Source organism: Stegodyphus dumicola, chromosome 11 (genome assembly GCF_044657685.1).
Source record: "Stegodyphus dumicola isolate Sdum_Otavi_A_Nest chromosome 11, ASM4465768v1".
NCBI lineage: Eukaryota > Metazoa > Arthropoda > Arachnida > Araneae > Eresidae > Stegodyphus > Stegodyphus dumicola.
The window spans coordinates 73,198,112-73,220,402 of NC_140778.1; the positions used below are offsets into that span (position 1 = coordinate 73,198,112).

Sequence of the window (22,291 nt, forward strand, 5' to 3'; positions counted from 1 at the left end):
CGGGGGTGGAGAAACCTCCTCCAACACCCTTTTAGTTCGGGGACCACTGCAGAGACATTAGAATTTTTTGGAAGCAGGCGAGATGAGAAATATGCAACCGCCTTCGTCGGGAATCGAACCACGGACCTCTGAAATATCGGCTCCCCCTACGCCACGAAGACACGCTAGGAAGGCGGGAGAAATACTTTATAATAGAAATTCTTTCAGGATTAGAGATGACGAATCATATTGGATAGAAACGCCCAGACAGGAAGGAAAGATCAAGGTTCTGTTATTCCTTATTAAAACCTGAAGCGTCTGTCTGTTTTCTTCTCGCATTCTGAAAGGATATTGTCACCTACAGCAGAAACAAATTTCAAACTCTTTAAAAAACTTCTCTAGCTACAGAAAAGATCTTCAGTTTAAAAGAGCTAAAAGAGAGTTAATGTTCACCATTTTTTACTAAGGAATGTGGTTCAAAGAAAAACAATTTTTAGAAGCCTGTATAAAAACTATTTAAAAGTAGGTAAATGGGATCATTTTAAGACACTTGATGAAGCAAAGGCTGACGTACTGACAATCACACCACGCATGCATGCTAAGAAGTCGGGAGAAATACTTTACATATTTCCCTCTTTTAAGAGCGATTGGGGATTAGGGGACTCAGTCGCCAAATCCTGGTGGTCAAGAATCATAATTCACCACCTTTTTTAGTTAGGGCGCCACTGTAGAGACATTAGGATATTTCGGAAGCAGAAGATGTGAAAAATGAACAGCGCTCTGGCCGGGACTCGAACCTCTCGAATACGCGCCAAGTGTGCTGACCATTACACAACGAAGGCATAATAAGGCAGGAGAAATACCTTATACATCGATATTAGTTTCTTTCAGAATGGGAATCTTGTTCATTGAATTTTATAGAATTCGTGTTCTAGAAAACACTGGGAGGCTTAATTGTTGGCGCGTAGTCAAATCGTAACAATATTGCTTTTAGAAAACATAAAAAGTACATGTATTTTTATGAATATTTTTATTATTGTAGAATTATTATTCTAAAAGTAATAAAATATCAGCTATTAAAATATTGACGCATTGTTAGATGTTGAACGCTTATATATGACATACGTGTCTAGTCTTTCGGTGTACCAAAAATGATAAAATTTTAAATAAAAATAACGATAAGTATAAAAGAATATCACTTAACAGCATTTAAAGCAAAAAATTAACTTTTGAATTATTCTAAATTTTTTATTAACCAATTCCTGAATGCATAATGAAAATAACATCAAATATCGAAATTTTGAAATTAAATATCTCGGCTATTTTTTGTCTTACCGGAGAGAGATATTTTGCATTGTAATTTTTATAATGAACATACAGTTTTCCTAAATTTAAATATAGGGCATACGCAAACATATAAAAAGTTCAGATTCTGTAATTTTTGCAAAATTGATTCCTTTAAATTTGAAAATGCCAAAACGTGAATTTTTCCATTATTTGGAATATTTTTAATTGGAAATATATATGTTACTAACGGTTAGAAGATAATGGTTGGGTAATGGTAAGTATTTCTGTAGGCACGGTGTGTACGCATATATATATATATTTGTGTGTATGCGAGCGTCTTTGTGCATGCAGAGGCTATTTCTAACCTATTTGTGCAAATAGTAAATTTGTATTTACAGGGTGATCAGCGAATAAGCTCTGATTTCAAAATTAAATATCTCTACAACGAAAATCGATAGAATTATGCGGTAAACTGTACATTTATTAGCAAACCTGTAAAAATGGTGTACAAAACTTTAGAAAATTTAGTTACGAAAATCGTTAAGAGATGGCGCTCTGCGCTGAAAATTTTTTCTCTGAAAATAGTAAAAAAAAATTAATTAAAAAAAAATAAAGTATAAAATAAAAATATAAAAGTGAAGCAGCCTTTGCATCCAAAATACAATTTTTTCAAAATGTGCACCGTTCGGAACAATGAGGTGGCGTAAACGAACAATGAAATTTGACATCACGTCTTGCAATGTCTCGACGGAAATGGAATCACATGCAACACCAATAAACGATTCAAGCTCATCTAAAGTAGCAGGATTGTTTCGATAGACAGCGTCTTTCAACGAGCCCCACAGAAAGAAGTCACAAGGACTCAGATCCGGAGAATGGAGGCCAAGCTATTCCTGTGTCAGTAAATTGAGGATAATCTAACGCAATTACATTACTCTATTCCCAAAGTATTCATGAAGAAAGTGAAAAACTTTATTTGTTCGATGTAGTCGAGCCCCCCATCTTGCAGGAACCAGTCGATACCTGGTCGATCCTTCAACGCTAGTTGAGTGCTGACAAATTGTTTAAAAATTGTAACGTAACGTTCAGTATTTATCGTTTGTCGTACGAAAAAGGGTCCGATAATGCCTCTGGCGCATACCGCAGCCCATGTGATAACTTTAGGCGAATGCAGTGCTTTTTCTTCACACAAATGAGGATTTTCGGTACCCCAAAATCTCCAGTTTTGTTTATTAACGATTCCCTTCAAATGAAAATGGGCCTCATCTGTGAACCAGATGCAGCTCACATCAAATCTGTCGTTGTAGATCATTGTTAGAATCTGATTCGCAAAGTCAACCCTTTGTTGCACAGCTTTCATGGGTATGGCCTGATGGATTTTGTATGGAAACAGCCGTAGGCTATTTTTAAATAGTTTTTGTGTGCTCGTGTACTTCAAACCAATCTCTGATGCAATCTGTCGGATGCTTTTCCAAGTTTTTTTGCTGAACAAATCCAAAAACTTTGACTGCATTTTCAGGAGTGACTATAGTTTGCTTAGGTCCAACATTTTCCTTTCGATCATCAGCCACGTTTCCAGTCCATTCGAATTTCGCGAAGAGCATGCGAATGGTTTTCGCATCGGGTCCAACTGGAACATTGAATAGGTTTCGAAAACTGCGACGTGTTGCTGTAGGACTGTGTTCTAATCTGTGAAATTCCAGAACCAAAATACACGTTGTTAAATGGAATACATTATTTCACTTTCTAAGCTAGCCTCTTTTCACTAGCCAACAGTTATACTGATCACTTTCGACTTCGAAGCACATTTTAAAGGCTATTGATAGGTCGTTGCGATTAGAGCGCCATCTGTTAACGATTTTCATAATTAAATTTTATAAACTTTTGTACACCATTTTTTACAGTTTTTCTAATAAACATACAGTTTACCGCATAATTCTATCGATCTTTGTTGTAGAGATATTTAATTTTGAAATCAGGGCTTATTCGCTGATCACCCTGTATATAATTCTAAAATGGGTAAATTATTTTCTTCCCAGATTCCAGACCAAATGCTTGCTTGCCAACAAATGTGAGCTCCCTAGTATATCTTCGTCAAGTTTCCTCTACATCCGAAATTTGTCTGATACCAGAATGTATCAAAGAAGGTAAATTTCGTATTTTTAAAAATTTATATCAAGTGTTCCATGCTGACATATGAAGCATGACACGATAAGCATAGTCTTATTGTTCTCATCCCGGAGGAACTTAGCTTATGTTTAAACTTGCCACATGGGTTAAATAGAATTCTGTAAATGAGTTATATAGTAAATATGCATTATATGTGTGGGATAAAGCAGGCAATTATACATTTTTTTCTACGAAACTGCGAACAGTTCAACGGGCAAGTGGAAAATGGGCACTGTTGAGGTATCCGAGAATCGCTCTCTTTGCATTCTTTTAATATAAAATTGCTAAACACTGGACCTCTTACCTGGTTTCCATTCCAAGCGAAAGGGGCTGGCTGCAAGGACGTTTTTCTGGTTTTCCCCACGTGTAACATGTGTACCAGCTAATTGCCTTTAAATAGTCCTCCACAAAGCCATCTCTTCCCTTGGACAGATAGCCCTAGCAGGCTTTGTCGTAATCAACTAAACCAAAACTTTCTTTTAATATCTCCTTCATCTTCTGCCACAGTTCCATAGCTGAAATGTTTGTCAGCAAGCTCCGCGTTCATGTAATGTTTCAAGTTCCTCGAAATCCACATTTGGAACTACTATTCACGTTAGCAGAATAATTTTACCTAATCTTTAACAGCGCTTTAAAGTACTCTTTTTGCGTGCACATTCCGTGACAAAATCTATCACAGTCACCTCTACATTTTTGTCAGATATTTTCAATCACTTTGATGGGAAAAGAAAGCGTTACTACATTTTAATCTATCGCATAATCTTCCACCTTTTTACGTTAAAAGTCTTATTTTTCTGATATTTAACACCAGCATTTTATATCATAGCATATGAATGACATCCACCTTCAGAAGCCATTGGCAGCTCAAATGAATGTTTGAAATCAAATGAAAGACTAACTAGTTTTCTTAGAAACAGCTAATATAGAAAATCAAGTATGGGGAAACCTGCTGAAGTTATGAGCTCACCCACGGTTTAAAAAAGAAACAATGATCTTAATTATACAGCACTTGCTCTGGTTTTTCTTTACTAGATGAGCTAATCTTTATGGTTTTGTTAGATATTGCTTATATTTATATTTAGATGTAAATAAATATGTTAACCTACATTCACAGTTTAAGAGAAATATTCTACTGTAGATTCTGGACAATCTACTGAAATGTCAGTGAACATAGGGCACCTAGCATCTCTCCTTAACATCTCTTCCGAGTATGATTTCTGCCTGACACCTGGATGCGCTAAAGCAGGTAAGATTAAAATAACTTTTAACAACTTTTTCCTTGAAAGTCGCGATGTATAAATAAATGATTTTCTAGTCCTATTCTCAAGCACCGAGCTTGTTTCATCCAAGGCATTTTGAAAAGATGAATTAAAATAGCAAGAATACAAAACAAATGACCATTTAAAATAAATAATAAGCCTTAATGATGCGTCAAACTGTGTGGAAGTTGTTGGCAACTTTGCAATATTCAAAGTGAGTACTGAAGCAGCTTCAGAGAAAACATGAAAAAAGTTACTTGTGATGAGGTATGATTGGAAATGATTGGTACTCTAAAGAATGCAGTTACGTTTTCCCTCAGAAAAAAAAAAAAAAAAAAAAAAAATAGCTACGTTTTTTTAAATGTGTCTGCAAGTTTCGTTGCACATTTAAAGTTATTCGCTTTCTCAAATTTCTTTACATACAACTATTAATTATTGTTTTATTTTTATTTTGTAAGGGTTTTAGTCTGTTTCGAAAATACTAGTTTATAGCCTAAAATTTCACTAAGATAGCTCAAATATTTAAATTTTCATTCAATCAGTATCGAGGACCGATGTTATAGAAAATAACATGCAATATAACTTGTAAGGATTTATATTTATTTTAACTAACAATTTAAAGTTTAAATTTAAACTTTCTTGTAAACCTTCATTCCCCTAATTAGCAATGCCAGAATATTTGAATTTGGTAGCGCGCGTGAAGGAATACAAATTCTACATGAAGTAGAAAAAGTTTAAATACCGGGCTTTAGAAGGAAAGTTGGAGAGAGGCTATTGCCGTCAGCTCTGTAGCGTGAGCTTCTACTTCCAGTGTTATTGCTATTGGCATAAATGCATTCACTTTGCTTCTAATACTTTCGTCTAGGGTTAAGAAACAGGAATATCTAAGCCCTGTAGCTTAGTTCTATTACTTGTGAACACCTTCGAATTTTTAGTTTAATTCTGTGATTTTAGTTACCGACCAAGGGAGGCGTAGTGTGTTAGCGTCGAGTTGACGTATTGTAAATTTTAAAGAGGTACTTTTAATTTTCCTCATGTCCTACAAGAACTTGCTACACATACTGTTGTCACTTTGAAGATAAGCAAGTGAACCCTACAAAGTTACAAACTCAATTTGTTTCCGTTCACTGCTTATGTATACCATGATTGAGTTTTTGCAGATCTCGCAGCAAACAGTGAAAGACTTTTCTATGATACTTTTCAGCTCATATGTCACATTCATTTTAACTGATTGTGCAACACCATCATGTCACTTTCCATTCCACGGTAATTTCAAACGACCAAAAAGAAATCTCATGACGGGAGGCAAGGCAAATATGAGAAGTTGAGAAAAATGATATACGCCTAGCTGGCTGGATATTACTTTAGCGATATCATTACACAGAAGTTCTCCACCAGTGAGTGAATGATTTGAGTACTGGTAGTTCGGCCCGGATTCGAACACAAGCTAACAGGTTGCTTCAAGGAGCGTGTTTTGTGGCTTTCCCTATGTGTAATGAAAATACTAGCCAGATTTCTTGAGAATGTCCACCAGTAATGCATCTCTTCTTTCAGGTAGACAGCCCTTGTGTGTCACAGCTAACAAATAATCTAATTAAATTTCACTGCTGAAGTGCCAGTGTTTAAGTCTTCAGCCTCACTTTGCCTAAAGTAGACCTTTTCAAACTTTCTTACTTGGCGATATTTTACTCGAGCGACCATTTTCGTCCCCCTTGGTGCAGAGATATAGAAATTAGGATTACAAAGTTAAATAATTATATTAATTAATAAATTATGATATGATTTATTAAGAGAAATTTCATTTGGAAAAAATGTTTTGGTACATATAAAATATAATTTACTATACGTTAATGGCAAAACTTACGTACTAATCAGTTTATACTAAAGTTCATAGTAATCAGTTGGATTTATTTAAAGACTTAAATATTGAATGAATGTTATATATTAAGAGATGCAGAACTTCAAAATTTTGCAGAGTTGACGGATTTTCTTGATCTTATAAATTCAATGCTAGAATTGTTGCTTCGCATAAAGAAGTAGTACAAAATGCTCAAAGTATGTTTAGGATCGTTTCAGAAAGCTCCAGAAATTCTCTCTTAATCTTTAGCTATAATTCATATAACGATATTTTGGGAATTTTTAATTTAAAATTTTAACCTTCAAACTTGACACGCTCTTCTTTAGCGTTTAATATTAAATGATTGACATCAGTTATTGCCTTTGGTTTGAGTTCATGAACTCAATTTTCTTTCAAATCATCAAAATTTGAAGAAAATAATTTTTAAAATGTAACTACAGAACTTCAAATGATTAGTTTAAATTCTAGAATTAAACCTTTGGAATCATCTATAGCTGTAAATATTTCTGTAGATCTATTTCCCTTTCAAGATTTTCAAATGTTCACATGTTAAACAAAACTTTGTTTTACACTAACTATATATTATGCTACTACTAAACTATATATTATTATTGTTATAAACTATACCTTATTATTATATATTATGCAGTTTATATATTTGAACTCTCAACAAATATCGGATTTACTGATCGGTTACAAACATAACATCATTTTCAATTGTCATTGCGTGAGAAATGATGTTTTCATAAAGCTCCTGTTTCCCTAAGTCTTCTCACAAAATAATTTGACAACAATTCTCAACCAAGCACATTTATTCTTATCCCATATTTTCAGTGATATGTATTGCTGAAAATCTGCCTGAATGTTAAACTCCCCTTTAAACTCTGCTCTCCCAAAAATTATTTTTTCATTCCAACTTGTGTTTCCCCGATAATGCCTGTCACAAAGAGACACTTTATTAAGTTATACTAAAAGTTGAAATTTAAGATTATATTTTATGTACTCGTTCAATACAGAGGCATATACAGATTTTTATATCAAGCAGAATAGTTAAATTTCGAGAAAAACGTAACAGGTTGATTTGTAGTAGAGATTTGGTTGTTCTCGCCTCAATCTGCTTGCCTAAGAGAACAGACTCTTGAGAATAAACGTCGACGCCTGACTTTCGGTAGGGTTTCCAGTAAGAGCTTAACAGACTTTGTGCTGCCCGATCCAGATGGTGTGTAATTTTGCTTAAAATCACTGATGTTATTTATTTTACTGTAAAGTTCCATCCAATAGCTGTCGTCATAGAGGCTTGCAGTTTTGCGTTATATTATTTTTAAATTCACGTTACCAATAATCGATATATATAAAGAAGAAAGTCTGTTTGTTTTTCAGTTAATAATTCAGTCACTACTATAGCTATCGTCACCAAACTTTCTACAATCCTTTTTTTGGGTCCTAGAAAAGGTCGGCGTACAATTGTTCCCTCAAAAAATAAGTAAAATCAAAGATAATAATTAAAAACTCGGGAAAACTATAATTTCCGCAATCATTTCCCCATGTGGCAACAGTTTCGCAAGCTGGAGATGAAAATCTGCTTTATTTCGAGAACTGTTGCCACTGCTGACTTTCAAATCATAGAGTTTGTTCATAAAAAATTAAATGAAATAAAAATAGCATTCCCAATCATTACATACATTAGTTCCGATTCCAAAAATTCGTGGGAAGCCATTTCGACTATTCCCATCTTCGTATGACTTTAATCAGTTGAAACATTAATTAAAAACTCTAAAAGCGCTCATTTTCGCACTCATTTTTCCAAATGGCAACAGTCTTGCGCGTTGGAGATAACAATGCTTTATTTCGAAAAGTGTTGCTACTACTCGCTTTCAAAGTTAGTTAATAAAAAATTTGTAAGTTTTACAAAATCTATACATGTAAAGAAGAATGTTTGTTCGCGTTATTGATTTCCGATCGATTATGATAATTTTTTGCCACATTTAATCGACTAAATTGAATATAGGTGAAATATTGGATTTAATTTGAGCCTTTGTCACCGTTTGAAAAGAAAGACGAAAATCATTAAAAACTGCATGTCATTCTTGCTGATATAATGAGAGAAAAGAATTATTTTATCTTTCTATCGAAATTTGTTATGTGGGGTCCATATCGCATCAGACTGAAAAATGTAGGACTATGAATCGTATTTTTTGCATCGTTATTAAAGAAGGATTACAGCGGTATCGTTCTCTCTATTGCTAGATGCATTACTCTCAATCTACAGTAAATGGCATCTAGTACTTCCGCTAGTGAAATAATAAAGCTAACCTTTTATTTTCTTTTACCTCTTGTTTCCATAAACAGTTATGACAACAACGATGACTCTTTCACACAGTAGAAGTAACGTTTGAGAGTAATTGACTGATAGAGGAAAGGGATTAGTATGCAGATCATCAATCAGTCGTTGTAACCAGAAAAATTGTTATAATATCCATATTTTTGTATGTGGATTCCGTATGAAATTAGTGACTTTTCATCCAAATTCATAACCAGCACGTCACTTGTGCAGATCCAATTAATTAAATGCGGCAAACAGTATATTGCTAGGCATAGCTTTGATAAGTGGAACCACTTGCAACACTACGAACATTAACGATACAAATCAAGTATTAAATAACACTAGCTCGCATGTTTCAAATTCACAGTTTTGGATTTAAGCATGAGCCGTATGATGTTTCTGAGAAAAGAAATACCTTGACATGAGCAAAATTTGGAAATGTGTTTCCTAGAAAAGGCATTTGTTTACTGATTTACAATGTTTTAATTTAAAAAAACTCATGAAGAGAAATTCTAAACGAATTACAGCATTTTGCCATAATTTTATTTGCTAACATTTTATTAAAATTCCGAAAACTAGGTGTTCAGACAAAGTATGGCCGAATAACTTTAATGTTTAATCATTAAAAACGATTTTAATAAAACTAACGAGAGTAAAGAGTGAGCTTCACGCAAATACCACATATATATTTCTGAGAGAAAGATTACAAATTAACTGCAACTGAAGGAATGAATAACTTCAAGCAGATATGCTTACAATTTACAGGAAAATGTTTCATTTGTAATCCACACTTGTAAGCTTGATATTAAATACTCAAGTTCAAATTTCGGGAAATTTATTTGCATAAATTTCTCTGAAACAGTCATCTTAAAAGTTTGCTAGTTTGGTAATTTCCAACACCGATAGAGATTTCGTCCTATATTATTATCAGGGCTGGAATGAAAATGTTTTATTTTTTCAAAGTCGAAAATATTGTGTTAATAAATCTATGCAGTGAAATTACCAATATGTATCTGATGAGTTTTACTTGCATTTTAGCTGTCGAAATCCTGTCCAATTTGAATCAAAGCGTAGAACCTTGTGAAGACTTCTACCAGTTTGCCTGTGGTGGTTGGCTGAAGAGACATGAAGTTTCTGATATCCAGCACATCGCTATCGCTAACGAAGTTGAAAACGATATCGACCTTAAACTCCGAGGTTAGTCACCATGGACCACAAAGAGATTGATCATTAGAATTTATGAAAAATTGAGAGCAATTTCTTTGTTAAGTTAAAATAAGTTTTACTTTAGAAATCATACAAGCTTGATGATAGCCATCTTTTAAACAGAAAAGTAAAATATCAGTAATAATATATATATATATATATATATATATGTATGGGTATAATAGGGATTGTATATCTTCAGAACCAAAGAATTTTCAGAACATTTCTTCTTATCCCACTTAGACACACTCAGTGTTTAAGTCCACATTTGACTGAACGGTTTTAAGAGCACTAAAAACCGATAATTCAAACCAATTTCAAGTCTTTGCGAAAAGGCTTTCTGCATGGGCGTTGCACACTTCTCATCACGCGTAACCTAAATATGAACCAGAACTCTTTAGTCAGGTCTTCTTTCCCTAAGGCATATAAGCTTGGTGTGCTTTGTTGCAAAACAATAAATCCAAATCAATTAACCCTGCGCTTAATAAAAATGTGTTGAAAGACGTGTGTCACTGCTGGTAACTTGTCGAAAACTCCACAGAGATACTATACATTTACAAACAGCCATGCCTTTTCCCGGGTCTGAACCTCGACATATGATTACGAAGTCAGCATCACTAAACACTGTACTGGCAAGGCGGGAACGTGGACGAACAGCCGAAACTTACTCCAAAGAATTTTGAGAGGTATTTTACTCTCTCCACATCATACGAATTTATGATAGAATTGAAACGCACGTCCAGAGATCGAGCCCCGGCGGTGGCATTGCACATTTTTAACATTTTCCTTACTAAAAATGTTACAAAAGTTATAAAATGGAGCCCGAAATGCAACTGGGGCCAATAATTTGTCACTACCAGTATTTAGAGATTGGATGCCTGCCTCTATAGTGGTCTTTTAAGCGGGTGATAGTTTAAGGTATTTTTTTTCTCCTTACAGCACGACTTCGTTTTATAACTGGAATGAAAGTCCGGTTAGCAATCGGAAGTTCCGGAGGAGTTCGAGTCCTCGCGAGGGCGCAGTATGATATCTCCTTGTCTTAAAAATTTCTTAACTCTATAAATGGCAAAGGAACTATAAAGGTGGTAGACGTCCGGGTATCAGATTGCATAATTTTTACGTCTTCCGCTCAGAAATCTAAAACTAAAACCTAAAAACTTTAGAATATTACCAATGCATAACTAGATAATTTAATTTAGGTTTTTGCGACACGAGTGATCACATTTTACATTATGAGAAAATTCATTGCTTAGTCACTAGTTAAAATTTTGATTGAGTTTACAGAAACTACATATTAAATTTTAAATTAAAATTCAAGTAACATGGAAAAGTCTAGTTTATATACGAAAGCAGTATGTAATTGCTTAAATGATTAACCATTTTAAATGATTTACTTAAATATTAGGCAACAGCTAACTTATGCAATCGGGCAGTATGTAAACCGATGACATGATTTATGCATAAGTTAGCAAACTACTTGTTGCATAAATATTTGAATTTGGAAACAGTCGCCCATCTTACAAACTTTATTGAATTGTTTTACATATGTTGTGGCAAAATAGTTTAACTTTTATTTATTTACCTGAATTGTTTGGCAATTTTTGTTAACAGTTGATTAACTTCATAGATAAATATATGGATAAACGGGAATTGATCCTTTTTTACTTCCGTATAATGAAATACTGGTTACGAATACAATTTATGATGAATAAGTACTTTTGTTTTTATTTCTAGATCTGGTATAATGAAATACTGGTTACGAATACAATTTCTGATGAATAAGTACTTTTGTTTTAATTTCTAGATCTGCTAGAAAATACAATGACAGGAAATGAATCTAAACATGTTTCCGATTTAAAATCATCCTATGAAAAGTGTAAGGAAAAAGGTAAGACTTATTCCAAATTATCAATCTTTCTGTCGTTATACCTACAACATAATAGAAATGATCAAAATAGCTTTATCAGCTAGCGTTTCAATACGTACGGACTTTTCAGTGAACCCTAATGAAATATATATAATAACCCGTCAGATGTGAAAATTAGAACCTGATTAAAATGAATGATTAAAACTTCGGATGCATGAAAATAGATCTGTCAATAGATGAACTACAAATCTATGGGTTTAATCTCTGTAATCAGAGAAGATGGAATCTCTGTATGAGTTTGTTGGATAGAAACGAATAGATACAGAGCTACGAAAGATGGAACATGCGTTAATGATAAAAGTGCTCATATAGATGCAATTTTCAAAATTCGATTTAGGGATTTTTCAGTTTAACGTTGAAATAAATGTTATCGATTTTTACATAAGCCTTTACTTAACGAAAAATTTAAATCTCAAAATTTTGCTACTTGCGTAATCAGATAGCTTACAGGAAATAATTTTCGAAGCTTCGGGATCATTTGGATAAGATATTCTATTGAAGAGTTATCGATGCCACTCAGAATTTGCGGGTTTTTTCAGCCTAAGCTATGTCAAAAATATTCTAATTTATTCATGTGCGCCTGGAACGAAGAAAAACCAAAATCTGTTTCCCACAAAAAGAATTATAATGTAATTCCGCTTCCCAAGACAATACCTATCCACATCATCTACATTATGGTACCACAGACTTTAAACAATGAGTTATTCTAAATAAATGAGTTATTTTTCAAATAGAGAGCAATTGATCGAATGCCTGTTCCTATACTTCAGGTCACGTAACGTTTTAGAATGTTAACTGTCAACTAAATTTAATGAAGTTGCATCAAACGTTAACACTAGTGTTGTTGTTGTGACTAATCTCGCTTGTTTGATATATGAACCAGCCCACGAATTTCATCTTGGCAAGAAGGCAAGATTGCGCTTGTCGTTGGTGAGAGCCTTGGGCACTATACAGGACGTAGTATGCCTTTGCTCTATTCCGCCCTCACCTTTGAAGAAGAGCACCCCGAGGGGATGATCCAGAAGCCTCTTACCCCTCTTTCTCTATTACCAATCTCTCAGGACATTTTGATTATATTTTGATTATATGCATACAAACATCCAAGTCTGCTTCGAAATTCGAAACCGGGCCCTTTCGTACGGCAATCCGAGTCACTAATCCACTATCTCGGCTGGGCGGCAAAACATTAATATTTCTAACCTAAGTCCAGATTCGCAAAATATCATCTAATTCTTTTTAAAATACAGTGTCACGTATTGGACGTCACTGTTTTAAGACACTTCTTCGTCTGCTTTCCAAATCATTGTAGACATTGAAAACTAAAATGTAGTTAAAATGCATTTCAGAAAGCAAATGCTAAAAAACTTGACAACGGGATCTCTTTTCTCCTCCATAGGAGGCCCAACATGGGTAGAAAGAGCGGAGAAGATTAGTTCTTCGGAAAAGACTCATCAGGAAAATTGGCAAAGCGTCTCTGACATTCTGAAGACTCTTGGTGGGTGGCCATTATTGGAGGGAGAAAGCTGGAAATCGTTTTCATTCGACTGGCTTCAGACTCTTGTTGAGCTCCGCAAGATGGGCTTGAATCACGATATCTTTATTCAATTATATGCTAAGAATGATGCCAGTAATAACACTGTGCATGTGATAAAGGTATGTACTCGTCAACGAATGAACTGTATTTTGTAATTGCTTTATATGATAACCAAAAAAGTATGTAACTTTAACGTGTTAGCAGCTGCTCGTAATATCCATTACTAAACAAAACGCTAAGAAAATGAATCACTGTAAAGCACTGCACGTATCATAAAATTTTTAATTATTTAGGTGTTATATAGAAGAATTTAATACACGTAAATTGTGGCTGACATTTAACCCTAGAATATATTTGTGATATCTGTAAGAACGTATATATACGTGCATATTAAAACATGTCAAAAAAATTAAGGCAATATATCGAAAGAAAACAAATGCAGGTATGAAATACCAGGAAAGTTTTTACATTAAAATCAAAAAAATAATTTGTTCTCGTAGTGGATTTGGGAAATTTGTGCTTCCTTAGCGGAAACCCTGGCCGCTCAGAGGGTTTTAATTAAATTTTTGGTATATTAACTTTTATTCAAATCAAATGAACGGAAAGAAATGCAATGAAATAAACACGTCCAAGTATAAATGCGTTTAATGATTTTAACATTAAACATATCTAATCTATTAAACACAAATATTTACTTACAATTACAGCAAGGTGATTGTGTGTTATTAATCCGTTGTTCCTACTACATTATACGTTAAAAAATTGTCATTGCAAGTGCAAACATTATTAAATTTTTTTAACAAAAGTGTGAGTGGAGAAGTTTATTATTTGATCATTTTACATATTTTCTTAAAATTTCCTAAAATAAAATTTCATACATGGCTTCTAAATCTTAGTACAGACAGGGAATGAGGGTGCTGAATGATCTTCGAAAAGATCAGATTGTCGGTGCCTGTCTCGTTGGTGCACCTTCTGCCTCTGCTGTAAAATCATAGGAGATGTGAAGAAGTAATGGATTCTAACAGAGACAGCATTCAATATTCACAGCAAAACATCGTCTGCAAGGCACAACCATTTATGGTAGGCAAGCGAAACTTACTGACTTCAGGTTAAAAAAGTCATATTAAAAAAGACTAAGTCTGAAAAAGAAAACTATCACCAAAATGGGGAACATTGAGTTTAATTTGCGTCTACAGATGAATTCAGCTTAATATTTATGGGACAGCTTCTTCTTCAGAAACCTTTTGTTTTACAGATAAATTGAAAATAGAGATCACAGTGTAAACAGTGAAGCCTGATGAAACTAATATTTTATCTTTATATAAAACATTGATTCCACACTAGAAATAATTCATTTTGTTACCTCAGAATGACCATAATGATACAGAGAAACTAGCTGAGGTCTGCATAGGTAGAAGGAATAAAAGCATGATGACTTGATCCTACTGTTCTTAAAAGTTTCATTCTCCAAAAACCTGACACTACATGCTTGTTTTGTTTCTGGTTATGTTGCCTAAAATTTAAGAATCTAGCCATTTCTGCCTACAATTCACGCATTTCAATCGAATCACAGTTTCGGTGAATCAAATAAAAGCTTTTCTTATGTATCGTAGATATGTACGAAGAAAGAATTCATTAACTGCTAAGAAATTTATAATCCAGTACTCATATTTTTATCCTCACCGGTTAAATAAATAGGCCTTATAAAGCTTAATGTACTATTGATTCAAGAGTTGATGACTTGAGAACTAACTATAAGGTGAAAATCCTCAAGAAGAAGCAGGAGCAAAAATTGATTTTTTGAAGTCATAAGCACGAAATGCTATAACTTCTTCTAGAACCACATTCCATATATATATATAATCATCTATGGCGGTTTGGGTATGTGTGACAATTCTCTAAGTAGGTTTTGTTAAAGGTTCCGAAGAGTACTGGGTAGAATACACATACTTCTCCGAAGCATATCCCGTAGATACTATATGGAATTTATGTCATTAATCATTCCATGCGAATACGGAATGATTAGTGACATAAATTAATAATTTTCAGTTTTAAGTACTCGTTTACAATGCCTGACCTATGAACTCCTGCGTTGTTGTCTCTGAAACCGGCATCAGAATTCTTAAGTCATGGGTGAACATGTTGAGCAAGAATGGGATAGCAACCTCTATAGAATACTGCAGTCACAATACCAAGAGATAAGCTGTGGAAAAGGAAATTTAGGAAATTTCGGTCATAATCATCGAACAACAGCTCCTGTATGCGTGACTTACACGAAACTAAGATATAGGTTTTCTCCAAATCAGTAAGTTTCTTAACCAAATCGTGAGTCATCCGAAAAACGTACAGTGGTTCGGTATATATTGAAGGCATTTAGGCAATCAATGGTAAAGAAAATTGCTAGCTTTGAAGTATTTTGGAACAAATGGCAAAATATATTTACAATTAAAATCGTAAAAACAACCTTGTATTTAGCGTAAGTATAATGAAATGAATGAAACACTTGAGTGTTTACGATTTTGATTGTCACATTAGCGTGTTTCTCTTCTAGTCTATATTTACAATTGCTTAAAAAACAAGCATACGAAACATTTAAGGATAAAAATGTATTTTTCTTCTTGGTTTTATAATATGTGATGTATTGATATAAATCTTAAAATGTTTGATGATGAGTAACGTTAGTCACTTATTCCCAATGCACAATATGAGACTTCAATTTATACTTTTAGCCAAATCCCATGGAGATCATCAATGTTGGTGTAGATAAAATCGCAGAATGCATGTAATTTGTCTGGTTTCGGTTTCTAATGAACGAAATGGCTGCATATAATTTTCATGTTTTGCATTATGTGAAATGTGAATACGAGCCACTTCCTATTAGGACTTCCTTAACAAAAGCAAAAATCTTAAAAGCAAATAATCGTCGCACAAATTAACCAAACCAAGCGAAACAAATAACATAATTTATTTTATTTTCAAGTTGGACCCAGTGTTGTCAGGAATATCAAATCATACGTATTTACTGTATAAGCAAAATGATTCATCGATCGATAGTTTGCTTGAATCCATGATGGAAGTAGCTCAGCAGTTGAATGGCAATATCAATACTACAGTGGACGATTTTCGAGAAGTTGTCAGTTTTGAAACCACATTTGCCGAAGTAAGTTCTTAACTTGTTTTATTGCTTGTTTGTTTTGTTAGTCTATATTAATATTCTCTTCTGAGAATCATGTTAAGCTAATACGAAATTTAAAACAACCACTCACGTTTTTAAATAAAGTAAGAACTTATTTTTATGGGAATTTTAATAAATTTGATGTAAATTTTAAAGCTCATATAAAAATTTCTCTTTTTATTTATATACGTAACAGTAACTTAATCTTGCAATAGTAGAATTAAGAGAACTCAACGAATCGCAGTTATCTCTTTAAAATCTTATTTTCTTCACTTTGTTTTGTCTCAATTTCTATAGAAGTTTAAAAAATACGAGTGTCAGATGTGAAAGGCCTGCTTGAAACCTTTTCGCGAGAGGACACAAACATTGCGGGTTTGTTACAGTTTAGTTATGCATTTTGTGACAAGACAGCATTTTATTTTTCTGCTGCTATCATTCAAACGTAAAGAATTCTGTAAAAGAGAATGAGGAAGTCTGAACACAGTGAACAACTCATATTATAAGGTTATATTTAGTCTAATACTCAAACCTTAGTACTATAACCTTAAGAAATATGCAGCGAATAATCGTTATGTCTGAGATAGCGCGATAAATATTATGCTTGATATTTCTTAGGAAAACATAAGCTGCATTTACCTTTTTCTAAGATCCAGCACAAAAGGAAGAAGGTTTAAGCCACAAATAGTACGTTTAATTTAAAAGTGAACCTGTGAGTCAAAGAGTATACAATACTGTGGATATTTGGGCTTGAGTACGTTCTTCGTTTTCTGTAATTTTCCGATATGGTTGAGAAGTTTATAAACCTGTAAGGACGGAAAGAATTCTTCTGAAGGAGAAAAAGGTTGTTACCATTTTAAATCAGTTATTTTTCACAGATGACCTATGGTGGCGTCTTAGCGAAATATCTGCAGCATAAATCTCTGAACCTGTGCATTTGTTTATCGAATCATTTATGTACCCTGAACAATTTTGTGGCTTGTGTTTTATATTAAGTTTACGAATAATCGATCCCTGTTTTATCAATAGTGATGCTAATACCTATCAAGATTCTGTCTAAAATTTCATTGCATTGTTACAGAAGAATAAATGTCTTTCTTGGTCATAGTGAGCTGGCACGAAAAATCATGCACAACATTCCACCATGAAGACGTTAAAGCAGTGTTTTGCCGGAAGTACCATACATCGAAAAGTCAGTAATATTAAGATGTGGCAAAATATGATCAATATACAGATCACTTTTTGAGGAGATGTGAATAATAAATTGTGCATATAAATAGCACAAATGCCTTGTAAGAGTTTCAAGTGGATCAATTGTTCAGTCTTTGAGACCGTAAGCAAAGCTTCATAGGATTGCTAGGAACATGATGGAATGTCTAAACATGTGAATTATAAGATGGGGGGCGCAATACTTCACTCCCGGAACACACTAAAATTTTCTTACACTCAACACACTGAAATTTACACTTAATAGTTCCGTTATATGTAAATTTGCAGATCCCTGAGAAATTTAAATATAGATATTTATTATAGTCAGTATTTACATTAAATAACAAATTTTTGTTCCAAATTGAAAGAAAAAGTAAATAATAAACAGAACGCTTCGTTCATATGTCTTTTGCATTATTTTACGCATACAATATAGTCTTCCAAGTAATATCTTAAGCATTTTTAAAAATGATGATTATCCTTTCTACAGCTCTCTTCTCCACAGCAAGAGACACAAGACATTAGCAATGCAAGTAAGAATTATACAGTTCAGGAGCTCATGGATGAAGTACCTCAGGTAAATTATTCTTCTACGAACACATTCATTAAAACAAAATAATTAGTCGTATCCTTAGGCAACTACTGAAACTAAGCAGAGTAAAATCTCTGTTTCAAAATATAAATTTATGTTTACAAATGGGAATTTATATATTTTGCGCCTGTGCTAAATTGTTTATTACAGTGATTTGTTTGATTGTCCAGTAAAAGTGGCTTAACGATTGTTTTGTCTTTGTGTTCATATTTGTCTTTCATATGTTGAATAAGGTTCTAACCAATGTATGCGAAATTTTAATATAACTGTTTATAAACTGTATTCCAAATCAGGAAGACTTTTAAAAATTGTCCTTTTATTAGTTATCTTAATTTCATTATCCTATGTAATAATAATTTCTTGTAAATTGCAGGGTTTTTCATTAATTAATTTGTTATCGTTTTTTGCCTTTTCTTTCACTTTTATTTCTATCAAATCTCGCCAAGATAAATGCACAGAATTTTTGATTTCGAGGGAAAGCTTTTGCATCTATTACTGATATATCCCTCTAGCTCTTCTATCTGCGACTGAAGTGCTTAATTAGCTTTAGTTTCTTCAATCGTAATTATTTTATGAAAAAGCAGAGATCTGAAGTAAAGCTTATTTATGTTCGTGTAATTTTGTAATTAATACTTTAATTTGTTTGGGCTACCTTGTTCAACTTTATTTCCAAGACTACCACCTTTCACTTTCTTGCCATTGGATATTTTGTATACCTAGTTAGTAACTGACGAAAAATTTTTAAAAAATGTATCCAAAATCTTTATCTAGCTCTGACTTTATTTGACTTCATTGTGCATTTACTGTACATTAAAGTAAGATGAGGCAATAAATAATCAATCTGACTTCCCATTTAAGAATGACAGTACTGAATTAGAAACTTTACAGTACTTTGGAACCGTACAGTGACAATGAACAATTACTGTCCAAAACCGAATATGCCGGGAGATAATACAAGGTTTACTTTAAGCCCTGTAATTGTACAAGTTAGAGAAATACCAGCAACCCCGGAATGGATGCTTTTAGGTATCTCGTGGATGCCATGCGAGCATTGAGGATGTCATCCGTGGAGAAGCTATGTGGAAGAACTTTAATAATATGTGCTTAGAAACATCCATGCTTTCTCCGGGTTTGGAATAAGGGTCCACCTCTACGACAGTCAGCTTCACTAACTATTATACCGAGTAGGCGGTTAGTGTTTCTGCTACAAGGAGGCATTTAAAATATTGCCTAGTTCAACGTCCTCTTGAGAGGCTAGCAGTAAATAAACAGATTTGGGTTTCGTTTCTCCTCTCTGCCCACCGGCTGTTCTTCATGAAATTTGGAATGGAACTTCTCTTTCTCTTGTATTTCAGTTAGTTGGGTTTCTGTGTTGTACCCCAGTGTTTTGAGGTGGTCTGGTGCTCGCAAAATGTTCAAACTGATTTCATCGTTTTGAGTAATGAGGCAACTAAATGACCTATCAGTCTATATTCTCAACGAGTGCTTGATTGGCAAAATGACCAGCTGTTAGAAAAAAAGACGCGTAAAGAGTAGTTTTTAAATGTTCAATCTGGCAGAGATTTTCTGAACTAAAATTCTGCATCGCGTGATTTCCATGATAGAAAGTCTTCCGCAAAAATTTCCAGGGCTACTAATTTCCAGTCACTTCCACTACTTTCCAGAATTAGTCAATCGCGATATGTTTGAGCGTAGAAAGAGCTCATTTCAAGAGACGACACGAGAAATATCAGGCGACTTCGCAAGACTATGTTGGAAAAGATCCATGGAATACCTATATGACTTCATGTTTTCAAGCAGTTTTTAATTTCGAAGTACGACTTGTTGCTTTATATCCATGACATTTCACACTTTGAAAGTTATTGATATAAAAAATGGAATTTCTTCCACAAATATTGGACGTAAAACTTTCTGTTGATAGCACGTTGAGTTGCTTATAACATTTTTCCCACTATTCTTATTTTCATTTCCCATTGGTAAAAGAATCCTGAGATAATAATAAAGCTCTGACTGAAACGTTCTTAGTTTTGATGGAACCAGTTTTGGGCATTTTTTCCTTCGTTTTCTGTATTAAGTAAACCTTTCTTTATTGCAGTTACCTAAATAAATCCATGTCTCATCAAGGGCTACAACGTATTTCCATTCATCTCGAACTAAGTACACTGCTGATCATTAAAATTGCAACACCAGGAAGGAATGATCTGATGAACGTCAAAATCACATGAAAGGAAGATGAAGTTGGGATATGCAAATGTATTTCTGTGAATTTAGACGACGCAGGAGGGAGAAACGACATCTGAAGCACTGCATAAAGTTGTGCAGTGGATTTTGCATTCGGAAAGGGCTTTGCAAATCTGGAGTTTGCTTATAATATCGTGTTATGCCTCACATAAGAAGGGGAAATGCTTACCATCAAGTTTCGAAATTCGATACTGGTAGGATCGTTGCCTATCGAAGGTATAGATTATCGTTCCGTGATATCGCCGGTGGCACTGGTCGACATCCAACCAATGTCATGCGAATATGGAATCAATGGACTGTTGAGAGTCACACTGAATGGCATGCAGGATCTCAACGTCCTCCCATGACTAACGCCAGAGAGAACAGCAGGTATTGGGAGGTCAGCCCTGCAAAACCGTACGACCACATCACGGACCATTAGTTAGGAAATGAGCATGTTTGCAGCACGCACCGGGTAATGGCCGTTTTAGCTGCCAGAGTTGGCAGCTGTTTCTACTAATTTTACACCTCTGTAAACTTCCAGACTACTTAAAAAGTTGATAATTTTGTCTTCATGCCATAGAGTTTATGCACAATAAATACCTTTTTTGGATTTGCTTTCTTTCATGGTGTTGCAATGGCCAACATGAAACTATACCACCATGAATGGTATAGTTTCCAAACGGGTTATACAAATTGTTCTGCACAGAGCCGCATGCTTAAGCAAAAGCTTCTGAAAATTATGTTTTTAGCTTTTTTAAGTTATAAATCTCGATTTATTGTTTTATTTATTGTTGCTACAGATGTAGTTAAAAGAATTTGCAATTGATTTCTGCTTCAGAAGATTTTCTCTTGTTACAAAAGATTTTTTGGATTCTTCTTTCCATGTGAAAGTATTTATCGATGGTTTTTCCCTTTCCAATCAGTAATCCTGCTTATTTTGCACTTAGATTTTTAACACCATGCATTTCACAACGTTTCTGAATTATCGAATGGAAATATTTCGCTTTGAAAAGCGCAAAAAACAATTCTTCAATTCATAGCTTGTTTACATGCGTCATTTGGAAGCAAGAATGAATTTAAAAGTATCAGAGGATAATTTTTATTTCAAATAATAAGCTGTTCTTCAGTAATTTGTATTCCGAAACATTTCCTTTCTCTTTCGCTCTTTATCGAAATCATTCTAAAAATATGTAAACAACCTGTGCATTTTGGTATATATATGAAAATTTTCAGTTTTACTTTCTTGCAGATTAACTGGATTAAGTATTTTAACGGACTGCTGAATGGCCAAATTAAAAATGAAACGTTAGTTGTTATGGATAAGAATTTCATTATCAATTTTGCCGAACTGATCACAACGACAAACACGAGGTAAGACTAATTGCATATGAGTTTCCATTTTCGTAACTAGTTGCTAAAATATTATTTATATATAATGAAAGAAGTAAACTACTTAATTAAAAAGAGAGAGTGAAGCTAAAAGTTAAAAAAATCACTGCAATCTAAAGCTAGATGATAATCAAATTTATATTAATTTTTCATTTTCATTTTCG

The 22,291-nt window shown here is 33.8% G+C and overlaps 1 protein-coding gene across 1 annotated transcript in view; it reads left to right on the forward strand.

Moving 5' to 3' along the window:
- The window catches only part of LOC118205840 (neprilysin-2-like), a 79,458-nt gene that overhangs the window by 13,008 nt on the left and 44,159 nt on the right, over positions 1-22,291 (forward strand). Inside the window, exons 2-9 of the mRNA XM_085826460.1 lie at positions 3,306-3,413; positions 4,574-4,681; positions 9,914-10,072; positions 11,886-11,969; positions 13,405-13,661; positions 16,523-16,702; positions 18,414-18,500; positions 21,988-22,109. Coding sequence (XP_085682586.1) covers positions 3,306-3,413; positions 4,574-4,681; positions 9,914-10,072; positions 11,886-11,969; positions 13,405-13,661; positions 16,523-16,702; positions 18,414-18,500; positions 21,988-22,109 — 1,105 coding nt within the window. The remainder of the gene's footprint in view (positions 1-3,305; positions 3,414-4,573; positions 4,682-9,913; positions 10,073-11,885; positions 11,970-13,404; positions 13,662-16,522; positions 16,703-18,413; positions 18,501-21,987; positions 22,110-22,291) is intronic.